The following is a 17,210-nucleotide window of genomic DNA, read 5'->3' on the forward strand; positions in this document are numbered from 1 at the left end:
TCCCTAGCCCAAAACTCCTAAAATTCCACCTTAAAAACACATAAACTAGATGGAAAATTCAGTGGATAATTAATATTATTGCATAAAAATGATCAAAAGTGACTTACCTCAAGAAATCACCCAAATCCCCTCTCAAAACGTGCCTTAATCCGAGCTTGCAAAGTTCAAAAATGATAAAAACCTCGGAACCCTTCGACCTATATTCTATCCAGTGCTTTCGCACCTGCGGGCCAAAACTCCGCACTTGCGAAATTGCTTTTGCGATAAAAATCCTGCTTCTGCGGAAGTCACTTATGTCCATAAGGTTCGCACCTGCGCTTCAAGTTCCGCACCTGTGGAAGCGCTTTTGCGACCATCCATCCACTTCTACGAGACAGTTCACTCCTCCATTCTCCGTATCTGCGGAGCCTTACTCGCATATGTGGGCTCGCAGATATAGAAGATCCCTCGCACCTATGTCATACCCTAGGACAGCCCAGCTCCGCTTCTGCGCCACATCATCCGCACCTACGGCGTTGCACCTGCGGCTAATCCCCATGTAGGTGCGATCACACCAAAAGGCAAAAATCCAGCAATGCTTTAAGTCCAACTTTTGATCCGTTAACCATCCGAAATCTACTCGAGGTTCCAAGGACCTCAACCAAACATACCAATAGTTCCAAATACACGATGCAAACTTAGTCGAGGTCTCAAATGACATCAAAAACAAGAATCGCACCCCAATTTAAGCCTAACAAAAACTAAGAAATTCCAACTTCTACAATCGATACCGAAACTTATCAAATCAACTCTGATTGACCTCAACTTTTGCACACAAGTTATAATTGACAAAACGGACCTATTCCAATTACCAGAACGAAAGTCCAAGCCCGGTAACCACAAAGTCAATTCTCTGTCAAACTCCTCAACTTTCCAAACTTCTAATTTTTCAACTTTTGCCGTTTTAAGCCAAAATCACCTATGGATCTCCAAATAAATATTCGGACACACTCCTAAGTCCAAAATCACCCTACGAAGCTATCAGAACTATCAAAACTCCGTTCCGGAGCCATTTACATATAAGCCAACATCCGGTCAACCCTTTTAACTTAAGCTTCCAACCTTGGAACTAAGTGTCCCAACTCATTTCGAAACATCTCCGGAACCAAAGTAACCTTCCTGGCAAGTCACATAACAACTATTGAGCATAGAATAAGCAGTAAATGGGGGAACGAGGCTACAACACTCAAAATGACCGGTCGGATCGTTACAAAAATATTTTATATTATCTCCTTCCAATAAAATATTTCCTTCTTGTCCTTTGAATATGATTTTCCCAAGCCGCTTTTCTTTCACAATCTTTTACACTAGTATGCTTCTATAATATTTACATTAGCTATGGACTTTCTTTCTTTATAAAATCATCCATATCTCCTTCATTCTTCTGCAAATCTTCTATATATCGTATTTGATCATTCTTCATTTAGCAACTCTGTAGGAAAATAAATTTACCACAAGTAAATATTCTTTTACTGAGAGTTATGTTAGTTTGGTATCTTCAAAATTAATAGGTGAAACCCTTGGGGCTAACAGAAAATACTTACCCCAATCTATGCGGTGAAAATCGCCCAAATTCTAGCTCCTCAATTCAAAATCTATACTATATTAAAAGCACGAAGGCCCTTAGCGAAATGTCGTTCGTCTTTTTTACCCCTTTAAAATAAAGTTCACACTAGACAAACTAGTCATTTAATTATTCCCATAATATTTACCATTTTAAAGTCAATTAAAACTTTACTTATTAAAGTTTTCCTTACATAGAAAATCATAATATTTAGGACATCAAAATCAATTAAGTTTACCGTATAAAAATCAAACAATTAGTTTATAATTTTCTTCTTCTTGTTTTACGTGCATAGAATATTTTAGGAACGTGCAGAGCTCCATTCAATGTAGTACACTTTTCTTCCAATAAAATATTTAAACTACTCTATATACATCAATTTATATTATTATTTACTTGAAAATATACTTATGTAATTAATTGTAGTTTTCTTTTCTATCTATAACTTTAGCCCATTCTAACCATCTAAAAATCATGAGTACTATGAAAAACTTAAAATCGAAGTTTTGAAATAATACTCGACAACTATACAAAAAAATAATGAAAAATAAATAATATACAATTCAGTGCAGTTGAAAAACAAAGTAAAATACTCTTAACTTAGCCACTGGATAAAGTTATAATTTAATATTTAAAACTTTTAAATCAACTAAAATTTTAGTTATTAAACAACTCTTTATTATAACTATATACAAAATTCTAATATTTTAAATATTAAATAAATTATTTACTTATTTGAAGTGTGTAACACATCTATAATATCTTTCATGTTAATTTTTTAATATCTATAATTTTGAAATCAACTAAATTTTATCTATTGAACTTTTGTATAATAGTTGAAACTACACTCAATAATTATTTCGACTTCCAAACATCATTTATTCTCAATGTGTAGAATCTATTCACTAATTATAAAACAACATACAATCAATTATTATTTTTTATTAACGTATGCAAACTTAAAACAATGATGATAAAATAAAAGAAGAAAAAATGATTCTAAATGAGTTGTCGTTAATTTTTTTTTCTTTTTGAAAATATTTTAATAAATGAAAGCTTCTTAATATATATATATAAAAATTATTTTTAACATTTTTATTTTCACATATCAATTTTTTTCAGGCAAACCTCGTCATGATAAAAATAATTAATTTTAATTATTTGATCATTACCAATGCATAAAATAACAATAATTATCGTAAGATATTCTTATAAAACTATAAGGACTTTCATTGCGTTGAATATAAGATCAATATATATAGAAAGTTATACATTTTATTTTATTTTTTATTTTAAATCAAAACATTGTTTAATATTATTTATGTAATTTTTAAAGAAGTTATTTACTTATTGACAAGGGGAACACATGCAAAGTGGGCACCCTATGTTTAGCGAAATATCATTCGTGTTTTTACTTTTTTAAAATAGAGTTCACACTAGGTAAAATAGTCATTTAATTATTTCTTAATATTTAGGACTTTGAAAAAAACTAAAATCATTCTTATTAAATTATTCCTTTTTTGAAATAAGTATGAAGTTATAATATTTAGGACTTTAAAATTAAAGAAACTTTTACCATATATATATATTAAAAAGAACGAAAAATCACCAACGACCCAAAATTAGCAACTAAATCACAAAATCTTTTCCACGTTTATTCTGCCAATCTCCCCAATCCTTCATTAATAAAGATGCCGCACCCTTCATATTTTCAATTCCAACAATATCAAGTAGAATATTATTAATGAGTTAATATATACCTACAATTAATAAAAGACTAGAATTAAACCTTTGAAAATATTTAGTTAAAGTACAAACATACTGACGATGAAAAATGTAAACTGACATTGTGAATCCTAATATCTTACTCGCAAGACATATTTTTTAAATAATATTTATGTCCGTTTTAAGAAGTGTTTATTCAACACCATGTACACGTGCATCGCGCGTACTCTAAGACTAGTGTGATAAAATAACTCAAGGGTCCGAAATAGAGTATTCATATACACCGCCCAAGGGCACCCTTAGCAAACGCGGAATAAGCCTCGCGTTCACAAAGCATAAACTCACACTGCCACACTTTACTCTACGCGTTCACGGCAATACCCTCACAAACGTGATAAAGCACATTGCAAGATCTCCGCGATCGCAGGAAAACAATTGTGAACGCGATGAAGAACCCATCAAGACTGACCAGCTCCACCCAATACTACACGAACGCATAGTCATGGTCGCGAACGCGAAGACTTAAAACCTCAACCAGTGCGAATGCAATCTCTGAAGCGCGAAGGCGAAGACAAACATCAAACAAACCCTCATTGCACTATGCGATCGCGACTCAATCTTTGCGAACGCGAAGAAGACCAGAACCAGCAAAAACCAGCAGTACTAACATGGCCCAAAATGGTCTGAACCCCGTTCGAAACTCACCCGAGCCCTCAGGACCCTGTTCGAACATACCAACAAATCTCAAAACACGACACGAACCGACTTGAGGCCTCAAATCACACATAACCACATCAAAATCACGAATTGCACCTCAAAACGAACTTAATGATCTTTCAACTTCTAAAACTCGTGTCGAACCATATCAAATCAATTCGGAATGACCTCAAATTTTGTACAAGTTTCAAACAATGTAACGAATCTATTCCAATCCTCGAAACAACAATCTGAACCCAATATCATCAAAGTCTACTCCTGATCAAACTTATGAATATTCCAAAACTCCAAATTGTTGACTTTCGCCAAATTATGCTGTAACCTTCTAGAAACATCCAAATGCAAATCCGGGCAGACGCTCAAGTCCAAAATCACTATCCAGACCTAAAGGAACTATCAAAATTCTGATCCGAGATCAAATACATGAAAGTCAAACTTAGTCGACTCTTCCAACTTAAAGCTTCTAACATGAGATTCATTCTTCCAAATCCATCCCGAGGAACCTGAAACCAAAACCGACGATTCTCACAAGTCATAATACATCATCTGAAGTTACTCAAGACTTCAAATAGCCGAACGAAATACAAATGCTCAAAACGACTGGCTAGGTCATTACAAACCAAAAATTAAAATATGAGATAGTCATTTCCTTCTACAAAATATGTAAACTATAAGGACATAATTTGTTAGAAGTGTAATTTTTTATTCTTTTGGGAGTGTAACGTGAGATCTAGAATGATCTAATTTTCACAAATCACAGTTTAAGTGTGTAGTCGAAAATCAGAACAAATTAAAAGGTATCTATGTATTATATCAAAATTATAAATTTTAAATTAAAGGGATGAAGTTAGTTTTCAAGTAAAACATTTGTAGTATATTATTTCCATCAAAAACTCCTTATACATTAGAACGTACTCAACTGGTAAATTTTAAAAAATAATGGGGAAGAGATGGAAAAAAGAATAGAAGAAATGGGGCCTTGTGATTATTTGCATTCGCAGCAACGTTGCGCGACCATCGCCCAATCCATTGATTGTGACGTTGTAACGAAACACCTAATTCACTCTTCATTAAACCTGTGATCATTATATGACTAAAACATTATTATTGTAAAAAAAACAAATATTCCTCATGTACGTCATTTACAATACACGCACATAACTGAATTGTAATGTTTTATGTTCTTATTAGGGGGTCGTTCTCACTGTTGTGCCCTATATATTAGATTTGAGGGGACCCAATTTTCCTTTGTTCATTGATATGAGCTTCCCAGGTTTACAAAATGATGCCTCGTTTTTGATTCATTACGTTGAGCATTAGCTGCAAAATTGCAATTCACCAGCTTTTGATCATGCCTGTTGCATGGAAATAAATAGGTAATGCTTTGTGGATATTCTCACAATTGATTGACTTATATGGTCCTATTTTGTAGTGGGGTTTCCTTAGAAAGGGTTATTCTACATTTTACTTTCTTTAAAAGGGTAAAATTCTACATTGCAAGGACAAAATCTTGGATTTTCTCCGTCTTTTCTTGATTTGGGTGTCTGGTTGTGGATATTGTTTGCTTACTGCCTTCTTTACAAGATTGATCTTTTACTCTGATATAAGGGTCTGTGCAGTGTGTGAGGGATTGTTCTTGTGAATTAGCTAAAGGAGAAATTTGTCAGCTGGATTCTGCTTTAGACCTGAAACTGAATCCTGGGTAGTGGGCAAGATTTGATTTCACGCGAAAGCTTAAAACTTTTGTTGTGTTGAAATCCTAGGTGTTTAACTTGGGTTTGGAGTAAAATTGCTGTCTGTATGGTATGAGTGAATTGGTTGACGAATTTGGATGTTGTGGATAAATCTTGGAATAAGAGGAAGCAGTTTATTGCTTATTAGGGATCTTAGTTTTATGAAATAAGTTCAGGAAGCCTGCACTTTACTTGGAATTCTCGGTGGAATGGATGTTCTTTCATTGATGTTTGAAAACTTTGAAATTGTATAAGAACTGTAGTACATGTAGCTCGCTTTGTTGGTGGTGAGATGTTTAAACCATTTCTCCACCTCCAAGTTATAGATTTTGGAATTCCACTAACTGCCTTCAGTTCACTGCATTGTTTGTGACCTCTCCTCCATCCTTACCCGCAAAATCCCCTCCAACAAATGCAACATCTTCATGCCGGAAGTCACTGTCCTCCAACAAATGTAACATAGCCTCTTCTAGCCTTATCACCAGCATTGACCACTAATGGCTTCTCCACCACCTCCTGAAGCATCTACTCCTCCAACCGATGTCTCACCTCCAACCTTTAGTCCTCCACCTACACCTTCTGGCCCACCGGCTAGGTCATCACCACCCCCATCTTCTACTCCGCCAGCTAGTTCGCCGCCACCTCCATCTTCTAGTCCGCCTCCTAGTTCGCCACCACCTCCACCGTCTAGTCCACCACCTAGTTCACCACCACCTCCAGAACCTGATCCACCACCTGTCTCACCTCCACCTGTACCAACTCCTTCTCCTCCTGCAAGTTCACCTCCATCACCGGCATCACCTCCCCCTACATTGTCACCTCCGCCACCCGTACAGAATCCAGAACCTCCTCCAGCTCCAAAATCACCCTCAAATTCATCTCCACCACAATCTCCTGAACCTCCAAAAGGTTCGTCACCTTCACCACCTTCACCGCCTTCACCATCTTCATCCAACTCACCTTCAAATTCACCTCCATCCCCAACATCTAAGCCATCAGAAAATCCGCCTCCTTCCCCAGCCTCAGGCCCTCCTAAAGATTCACCACCTTCACCAGCTACATTACCTCCCAGTACCTCACCATCTTCTGATTCCCCTTCAGACTCATCACCGCCAACATTTGTGATACTACTATCACCACCTCCATCCTTTAACGGTTCACAACCTTCTCTTACTCCTCCTTCATCACCAGTTCCTTCAGGTGGTGCTAGTAACCATAGTTCTGGAAACCATCCAGCAGAAAGCTCAAAGTCTGCAGGTGGTAGTGGCAATGGTACTGCAGGGACAGTTTCCATCGGCATCGTACTTGTTCTTCTATTGGTTGGTCTTATCGCAGCAGCTGGATGGTGTATACGGAAGCGAAAGAAGAATTCTGGCTATAATATTGGTAATGTCAAGACAATCTCTGTGTGCTCCACTCCAAAATCAGGTAAATTTTCAGAAACTATCAAATAATTCCTTTCAATTTGTTATTCAGTGTTGCAAGAAAGATCAATGTACTATTGGTAGTTGAGACCTTTCAAGTGAATTCTTAGAAGATGTGAAAGTTGTGTACAGAGTCTGCTTTATTGAAGGTCGAGGAATCAACACCTGAGATAAATGGAACTGGCTCCAATTTCCTCGGTTCTCCAGGGGACCCTTGTGGATTCAGCAGTTCAAAGACATGGTTTACTTATCAAGAACTAGTTGAGGCCACGAACGATTTTTCAGCACAGAATCTATTAGGGAAGGGTGGATTTGGTTCTGTATACAAAGGATATCTAGCAGATGGAAGATATGTAGCAGTAAAGCAGCTAAATATTGGTGGGAGCCAGGGGGAACGAGAATTCAGAGCTGAAGTTGAAATCATTAGTCGGATACACCATCGTCATTTGGTTTCACTTGTAGGTTATTGCATTTCAGAGAAGAATCGCCTCCTTGTTTATGACTATGTTCCCAATAATACCCTTTACTTCCATCTTCATGGTAAACTTAACATTTGTAGATTTAATTATTTCATTTGTTATGTGTGGTCACTAAAGCTAGCTGTTGATACTTGCAATTTACAGCACAAGGGAGGCCTGTCATGAATTGGACAACACGTGTTAAAATTGCTGTTGGCGCAGCTCGTGGAATAGCTTATCTGCATGAAGATTGTAATAGTGTTCTCTTCCCTTAATCCTTACGAGTTATCCATGTTTTATTCACTTCATTTCTCCATTGTGAGCAGACCTCCCCCTACATTAAAAAAATAAAAAGTAAGGTTAAAAAATTTACCACAACAGGGAAGCTGATTGCAGTTGATATTTTCTACACCTATTCGTCATGCTTATTATTTTTTAATGAGCGCTAAAGCTGTCGCAGGATCATGGAGAGAAATTTAATCTCCACAATCACCTTCCTCCTATTCTCCCTAAAAGCGGACATTAGTAAAAGGAAAATAGAAAGAGAGAGAAAAGGAAGAATGTTATTTTCAGCTCAATAGAAGTAGAAGGCCTTGCAGTTAGCATTTCCTTTTTGTGATGTAATTGTTGAAGACATAATTAAGTAACTAAAAGTGTGCTCTCGCTAACAGCTTAAACTTTTAGATGAGACGGTCACACACTTCAACATGGTATCAGAGTAGACATAGGTCCTGGGTTCGAGTCTCACCGCCAATTATCAAAAAAGTTCCACGTGATTAGCTCATCATAAAAGAATCAAGCCCGCACGTGAAGGGGCATGTTGAAGACATAATTAAGTAACTAAAAGTGTGCTCTCTCTAACAGCTTAAGCTTTTAGATGAGACGGTTACACACAGTAATGATATTGCTAATGCAGTTTAAAATTTGGTTCTGAGGTCATTATGTAAATGTTTGGCATGATTTTGGAATAGCATATCTGCACGAAGATTATAATTAGTGATCTGCTCCTTAATCCTTTTGAGTTATCCGTGTTTATCTCAACTTCATGTCGTTTTTGGTTGAACAAAATATGTCTCATGTTTCCTTCCCCCGAAAGTTAAAGAGAGAAAGGCAAAGGTTGAAAACATTACCATATGGGGGAATCTGATTGCAATATGAGATTGTGTGTTCCTATTCATCATCACTTACGGTTCATTTTATTGATCCCTACTCCACTAGTTGAACAACTGTGATAGGTTAATGGAAGCAACCTAAGCTACTCCAAAGCCAATATTCTCCTATTATCCCTATAAGAGGACTTGAAGTAAAAAGAGAAAACGGAACAAATAAATAGTTTAAGCTCAATGGAAGTAGCAAGATCTTTTTGTTGGAATTTTCCTTATTGTAATGTAATGCTATAACTTATGCAATTTGCAATTGTGTCCTCAAGGTTTTATTCATCTCGTATATTATCTCGATTATATAAACATTTTGCACCATGAAATAACATTCCTTTGTAGGAATATTTTAATCCACGAGCACACATAGTCTCCTTGAAATGCTGAGTATATCTTTCACGCTAAAGTGACCTCATCAGGCTTTGCGGTAGTAATGCGTAATATGCTTCTGGATTTGCCAATAGTCCCATGACAAGCATCTGAGTAAAACTTCACTGGTCGAGTTCTTATGTTATACTGTTAAATTGAAGAGTTGAAGAAACTAGATTGGATGAAGTTACTTTATTTTTGTGATCATGAATGCTCATTTCCTTCATTCTAGTTACTTGAGCCACTGCAGGCCATGAAACTTTAACGAAGTCATAATGCAAGTGCGGTGCTCTAATTCGTCTTTAATTATAGTTCAAGTATGATACTCTGTTTTTTGGTTTTTAACTCATTCTTTGGTGTGGGTGACAGGCTGTCCTCGTATTATTCACAGAGACATTAAGTCATCGAACATTCTTTTGGATAATAACTTTGAGGCACGGGTATGTCCAAGTCCTCAAAATCCTATATTTACATTCTTTGTCTTGCGAGCTGACCCTTTACAACTAATTTATTTTCTCTAGGTTTCTGATTTTGGACTGGCTAAATTAGCTCAGGATGCAGAAAGTCATATCACAACACGTGTCGTTGGAACATTTGGGTATGTTTCAGTGCCAACATTTGCATTAAGTTGGAAGCATAGGAATTACTATATTAAACTCCATCTTTTTCAATTGCCCATATTTATTCTAATTCCTTAGATTGAACTCAGATACATGGCTCCTGAATATGCATCGACTGGCAAGCTGACTGAAAAATCTGATGTATATTCCTTTGGGGTTGTGCTTCTGGAGCTGATTACTGGAAGGAAGCCAGTGGATACATCTCAGCCTTCAGGGCAGGAGAATCTAGTTGAGTCGGTATGTTTCTAGCCAACCTGTCCTTACTTCCATGAGGCCTCTTTTATTACCATTTGTTAGAAATAATTACACTGGTCATTTATCCAACCTTAAGGCTAGAAACTTGCATATCTGCATGCAGACAGTATGTCGTACTATTTTAGTCCCATTTAGCTCGGATAACCTCTACATTTCATTTGAGTCAGGATTTGGTTGTTCCTCATTGTCATTTCCCCACACTGCACAAGAACTTGGTAGCTGATGTTTGAAGAAACCACCATTTGCTACTGTACAGTGGGCCTCTTGTAGGTCTTCTAGTGAAGTTCCTTTTCTTTATGTTACCCTTTTCTACCACACAGCGAGGCCTTGCTGAGAAGAATGAGATTGTGATGCTGTAAGCCTAGATAAAGATTATCAATTGATGAGAAACATGGAAATATTAGCCACTAGAGAGCACAGAATCCTTTTATTTGTCATGAAAAGAGTATTCCTGTAATGCCCTATTAGTTGATCATTCGAACTACCCGAATGACTTCTTAATTTTGATACTAAAGTATCCTTGAGCTTTTTTTGTGGAGTCAAAAGCTTTTCATCTTTGGATGGATTCTGAATTATGGCTGCTATTTTGTTGTAAGAGCTCTGTATTTTCATGACAGATAGTGACCTTGTCTTTCTTGATGTTTATAGGATAGAAAGCTCATATGGCAATTTGGAAGCAGACACACCTTAGAGTTTAAACATAATGACTCCACTGTGAACTGTGTTTTTTGAGGAGAATAATCTTGTGCAATAGTTGGCTTCCTAGTGTTTACCATATTTCTCTTGGACCTGGAACACCTGTTTAGATTACCTCAATCCCCTTCCCCTTATCCGAGAAGGACAGTATTGGGGCTACCAGGGGAACTTGGATTTCATATAATCGACTTGTTAAGTGATTGATAAGGGCAAAATGAGATATAATGGAGTCAAAATAGACCAAGGGGACTTTTGGTATCCAGAGTCAAAAGAGGTGAGAGATTGGCTGTTGTGTAGGATATTGGCACTGGAACTTTGTACCAGCTTATGTGGAACATACACAATGTTTAGTTTGTTTGGATGCTAACTGAGACATGTTAGGTGCTTGCATGGTTTTTGTAAGGATTCATTTGTATCCTTGGATCTAAATGCATGATTATTCTTGTGCACACCAAAGTTTATCTCACATATCAAGCTTGTTACCTAAAAGCTAGAACACTGAAATCCACTATTGATTATCCATTTCATTAGGTATAGCCTTCAAATAGTTTATGCATTCCAGAGTCTTGTATGATAGGCCTTTTACCCAAGCATAAGAGTTCAAGTTTTATACATCTTAGTTGAAAAGAATTCAGAATCCACATTAATGGATGTCATCTATAGTTTTATCTGACTTTATAGATTTATTTCGTAGTTTGATGTGGGTTTTAGGAAACTGTTATTTAGTCATCCATTAGCTATTGTTCTAATCAATTATATGCCGTGCTTTATTGTGATAAGCATGATGACTAATCAAAAAGCATGTCTTTTAGTAGCATCTTGAAAAATAATATGATATGGGGCACCAAAAGCGCATTTACCGTCTTGATAATAGAAAATTTCCAAATGATTACATTTCATTTGCTGAAGCAACTATATAGTAGCCCTCAACGTAATTCATTAGAAAATTAAATTCAAGAGTTGAGAGCTGTTCTTGGTGAGGTTCACCCAAACTTTCGCCAAATGTTAAACCAGCTTAAACGATCATTTATGTCTCATGTCATGGACTTCTGGAAAGAATAAAACCTCGAGCTTTAATGTGAACAGTCCCAGAAAGTTAACTTCTCCTCAAAAGGAATTTCACTGCTACTTTCTTTTTCATTTTCCTTTTTGTTTCGTTAAGATTTGGCAATCATATATTTTGAAGGAGAAGTCTCTTGTGCCAAGATTAATTATCTTGGAGCAATTTAGCAGCGAGCTTGAATCTAACCAAAATACGGTATCTAAACCCACATGATTCTCTTTGTTAGTTAAGTCATTTTGTTGTCAAGTATTTCGTCCACAATGAGGGCTGTCGGCACTGATATCTGAAAAGGCAGATTTTCTTCTGTTATGTGTCTCATAGAGGGTATGGTTTTCATTCTTATGGTTTGTGATGCATTTAATTTCAGTTTGCCATGACTCAGTTCACTAATACTACTTTTCTCCAATACTGTCATTTTATGTGACTCAGTTCACTAATACTGTCATTCTTATATGACAATATTTGACTAGACATAGAGTTTAAATTGTTCATTTAACTTGTATATTATATTGGTGGTAGTGGAAGAATATATTGAAGTAACAAGTGAAAAGTTAATTTGATATAGAACATCTCATCAAATTAAGTTTCAAATTTTAATAGTTGAGTTAATTTGAATTCTCGAGAGTTGTAGAAGCAGTACTCTCTCTACCTTATTTTATGTGGCAACTTTTTTTTTTAGTCTGTCCTAAACAGAATGACATATTTCCATGTTCAGAAAAAATTTAACTTTAAACTTCTCACTTTATCATTAACGAGCAGATTTATAGTCAATACAAATGTCTATGACTTATTTTAGACTATAAGTTTCAAAAGTCTTTTTGTGTTAAACTCCACGCCCGGTCAAACACCGTCACATAAAACGGGATGGAGGGAGTATAGAATATACGTATTAATAAAATAATGTCAAACATTTTTGAATGCCCCAAACTAAAGAAACCCAAAATGAAGAGAGACTCGTATAAACTGAGATGGAGGGTGTATCTCATATAATTGAGATGGAGGGTGTATTGTCACGACCCGGAATTTCTACCGTCGGGACCGTGATGGCGCCTAACATTTCACTTGCTAGGCAAGCCAACGTTAGAGATCATTAAACCAATTCTTAAACCTTTCAGTGATTAACAATAATTAAACCATAACAAGTTGAAAAGAGTGCGGAAATCCATAAGAGTCTTAATATGTAAAGCTGGAGTCACAATCCACGAACTTCTAAGATTTTACTACAACAAATGTCGGAAGGAAATACAACTGTTTGCGATACAAAAGAAACAGTAAAGTGAATGTATGGAAGGGGGCGCCAGGGCCTGCGGACGCTAACAGGCCTACCTTGGATCTCCGATTAGATGAAGCCAGCAGCTAGACTCAGGATCAGCTCGGACCGGTACCGAAATCTGCACAGAAAATGCAGAGTGCAGTATCAATACAACCGATCCCATGTACTGGTAAGTGTCGAGCCTAACCTCGACGAAGTAGTGACGAGGCTAGGACAAGACAACACCATAAATCTGTGCAGTTAAACAGTATACGAGCAATAACAACTAATAGAAGCTAAACAGATAATAACGGGAGGGGGAAACATGCTGAGGGGAGTACAAGACCATGAAAATGGTAATAGTAAAGAAACATAGCAAACAACATGCTTTGCACCAATGGAAATATTAAACATAGCAAAAACAAGTGCACGACATCACCCTTCATGCTTTTACTCTCATTCTCACCACAATGAATGAAAGAAACGATGATAATGAATATAGAATGGCACGACATCACTCTTCGTGCTTTACACTCTTCCTCACATGATAATGAATATGAAATGGCACGGTATCATCCTTCGTGCTTTACACTCTTCCTCACATGATAATGAATATAAAATGGCACGGCATCACCCTTCGTGCTTTACCCTCTGCCTCACCAAAACAAGAAGAATAACAACGGGGAGATAGGATTATCAAATACAAGTCTCACTTCAACATTTTGTTCCACAATGTCAACCTCAACTTTGAGTCAATACTCAATCAATATCAAATTCCATAAAACATGATAAGAATTGCTCAACATAAAGAATAACTAGTCTAAGCATGAACAATATGAATAAAGAATACAACGATTACAAGAATAAGACTCACTCACATGCTATGACTCGACAACAATGCATAGGTACTCGTCACATCACCTATACGTTGTACTCAACAACCAAACACGTAGCAAATAGGCAACAATACCTAATCCCTCAAGCCAAGTTTAGACACAACACTTACCTCGCTCTGTGGGTAACTCAATGCTCAATTACCGCTTTTCCTCTAGTATCCACCTCCGAATCACTCGTATCTAGCCACAATTAACTCAATAACATCAAATATTGCTAAAGAAATCAATTTCAATATATGAATTTAGGTTTCCCAACACTTCCCCTAAAAAGTCAAAAATCGACCCCGGGCCCGCTTGGTCAAAACTCGAGGTTCGGACCAAAACTCGTTCACCCATTCACCCCCGAGCCGTAATATGTAATTAGTTCCGTAATCCGACCCCAAATCGAGGTCTAAATCCCCAATTTGCAAAAACCCCAATTCTTCCAAAAATCCCTAATTCTACCCTGAAAGAATTTAGGACTAGGAATCTAATGGGTGATGATGGAAATTGAAGGAAATGAGTTAAGGAGTACAAACCTATGATTTCGTGTTGAATTCCCCTTTCAAAAATCGCCCTATGTCGAGTTCTAATGAAAGAGATATGAAATTTTGAAGAAATTTTCGTTTCAGGTTTGTTTTAAAATCACTGGGCAGGCCTTCTTCGCGTTCGCGAAGGGCTTGCCGCGATCGTGGGAGGCAGCGGCCAAAGGCCTACGCGTTCGGGAGTCCTACTACGCGTTCGCGAAGGCAACTCCCCCTGGCCTCCGCGTTCGCGAAGGCAACTCCCCCTGGCCTCCGCGTTCGCGAGCTAGTGCTCGCGTTCGCGTAGAAGAACAACTATCCCCTCCCCAGGTCCCTTATGCTACGCGTTCGCGAGAGCCTAGTCGCGTTCGTGAAGGGTAATGCCCCCAATGCTCCGCGTTCGCGACCCGGTCTCCGCGGTCGCATAGAAGAAAATCTTCCTCAGACAAGCTTGCTCTTCGCGTTCGCGAGAGTCCCTTCGCGAACGCGAAGAAGAAAACACCAGATGACAGCTGAAGCCAAAAAAACCAGATTTTTCTAAGTTCAAAACATCCCGTAGCCTATCCGAAACTCACCCTAGCCCTCGGGGCTCTAAACCAAACATGCACACAAGTCTAAATACACCATACACTTGCTCGTGCGATCAAATCGCCGAAATAACACCTAGAACTACGAATTTAGCACCAAATTGAATGAAATTTTCAAGAAAATTTTTAAAATCTCTATTTTCACAACCGGACGTCCGAATCACGTCAAACCAACTCCGTTTCTTACCAAATTTCACAGACAAGTCTTAAAAATCATAATGAACCTGTACCGGGCTCCGGAACCAAAATACGGACCCGGTACCAAAAAGATCAAACATTAACCCAATTCTTAAAACCATTAGATTTTCAAGTGTTTCAATTTTGATCAAAAATGCATTTGTCGAGTTAGGGACCTCGGAATTCGATTCCGGGCATACACCCAGGTCCCATATTTCGATACGGACCCACCGGGACTGTCAAAACACAAGTCCGGGTCCGTTTACCAAAAATGTTAACCGAAGTCAACTAAAATTAACTTTTTAGCAAAAAATATTATTTTCATCAACTTTCAACATAAAAGCTTTCTGGAAACACGCCTGGACTGCGCACACAAATCGAGGAGGGATAAAATGAGGTTTTGAAGGTCTTGGAACACAGAATTTAGTTTTTAATCATAAGATAACCTTTTGGGTCATCACATGTATCAATCTTTTTCTGCACCCAAAACATTTAGTCTATAGTTGCTTTTGTTGTTTTGCAACAATAAAACAGCTCGTCAAGTAATCTGCTTTGATTTCATTGATCCTCTAATGTTAGAAAACTGAAAAACCAATAACAATAGCAAAGGGAAACTAGTATCTTTTACGATAATGCTGAGCGTGTGACTTCCATTTACTATGCTTTTTTTTCTTTATATCTTTAGTTTCTTTTCTCATCAGTCTCTGCCAATAGCCAATTAAAAAAGCTTTTAGTGCCATAACAAATATATTTATCTTTGCTTAGGAGGTATGGCAATATTCTTATGATGTGTCTGAGAAGATTTTCATTCTTTTGATTAGAACTGAAAACCGGTACTAATTACCTTTGCTAAACTTGAATTTGGCATAAAATGATTTTGTAATTGTATCACTCGCAAAAAAGTCATATAATACGGTGACTTGATCTTCTTCTCTTCCAGGCTCGACCTTTGCTTAGTCAGGCACTTGAAAAAGAGGAATTTGATCAGTTGGCAGATCCGCGTCTTGAGAAGAACTACGTTGGCAGTGAGATTTTTCGAATGATTGAGGCTGCTGCATCTTGTGTGCGCCACTCAGCTTCAAAGAGACCAGCAATGGGACAGGTAAGTTTTGTTCTATTTTATTGAATGAAAACATATGCCAGAAACGCCCTTAAGACATCTCGTGATTGGCATTTATATTCCGATCATACTTATGCTTCGCAGATCATGAGAGCTTTTGATGGTATGGCTATGCATGATCTGTCAAACGGGATGAAAGTTGGTGAAAGTGCAATACATGGCTCTGCACTACAATCTGCAGAAATAAGTTGGTTTAGGAAGGTGGCATTTGGTAATCAAGATTTTAGTACAAATTTTTTCAGTCAAAGTAATCAAAATAGTAGAGAGTCGGGTGAACATAGTTAGAGGATCTATACAATAAAAGGTCTTATTTGGAAGCCGCGTTTGCATCTGCTGATACATCAGAGGTACCTTAGCTTAGCAGTTAATGTTTTCTTCTGTAAGTAGATACAATGAAAATGCAGACAAAACGCTGCCTAATGTCGAGGTCTATGGCATAAGCTTTAGATCAGTTACAATGTCGTGTTGTAAGACAAAAAAGTCACTCGCAGAAGCTTAGAACTAATATCTTGGAGAAAGTATAGAGGGTCTACAGAACAAAATGGCTCATTGAAGCTAATGTATGTGTAAGCACGTGATTTTTGCCCAATATGAGAATTACTCCCAAAAAATCCAAAAATAAAATGATTTTTCTTTGGTGTGCAATTTTGTGATATTTTGTGATATTTTTAATAATTATTTGTATTTGCTTGTGCATGTTTATTTGCTAAATTAATAAAAAAATACAAAAATATGTCGCATTTTGCATGTAGGATTTAATTCTACAATTGTTAGTAATTAAATTTGTTTTACAAAAATTAAAAATTACAAAAATAGGCATCGTTTGCATTTTTAGCATTTAATGTCCAAATATAC

The 17,210-nt window shown here is 37.0% G+C and overlaps 1 protein-coding gene across 1 annotated transcript; it reads left to right on the forward strand.

Annotated features, from left to right (window-relative positions):
* Positions 1–5,168: 5,168 nt before the first annotated feature.
* Positions 5,169–17,000, forward strand: LOC104236605 (proline-rich receptor-like protein kinase PERK9). The gene is made up of 8 exons (XM_009790564.2): positions 5,169–7,206; positions 7,335–7,742; positions 7,826–7,912; positions 9,556–9,626; positions 9,708–9,784; positions 9,896–10,043; positions 16,176–16,337; positions 16,440–17,000. The coding sequence occupies exons 1-8, from the start codon at positions 6,276–6,278 to the stop codon at positions 16,638–16,640; spliced, it is 2,085 nt and encodes a 694-aa protein (XP_009788866.1). The 5' UTR covers positions 5,169–6,275; the 3' UTR covers positions 16,641–17,000.
* Positions 17,001–17,210: the final 210 nt, after the last annotated feature.

Source organism: Nicotiana sylvestris, chromosome 4 (genome assembly GCF_000393655.2).
Source record: "Nicotiana sylvestris chromosome 4, ASM39365v2, whole genome shotgun sequence".
NCBI classification, from domain to species: domain Eukaryota; kingdom Viridiplantae; phylum Streptophyta; class Magnoliopsida; order Solanales; family Solanaceae; genus Nicotiana; species Nicotiana sylvestris.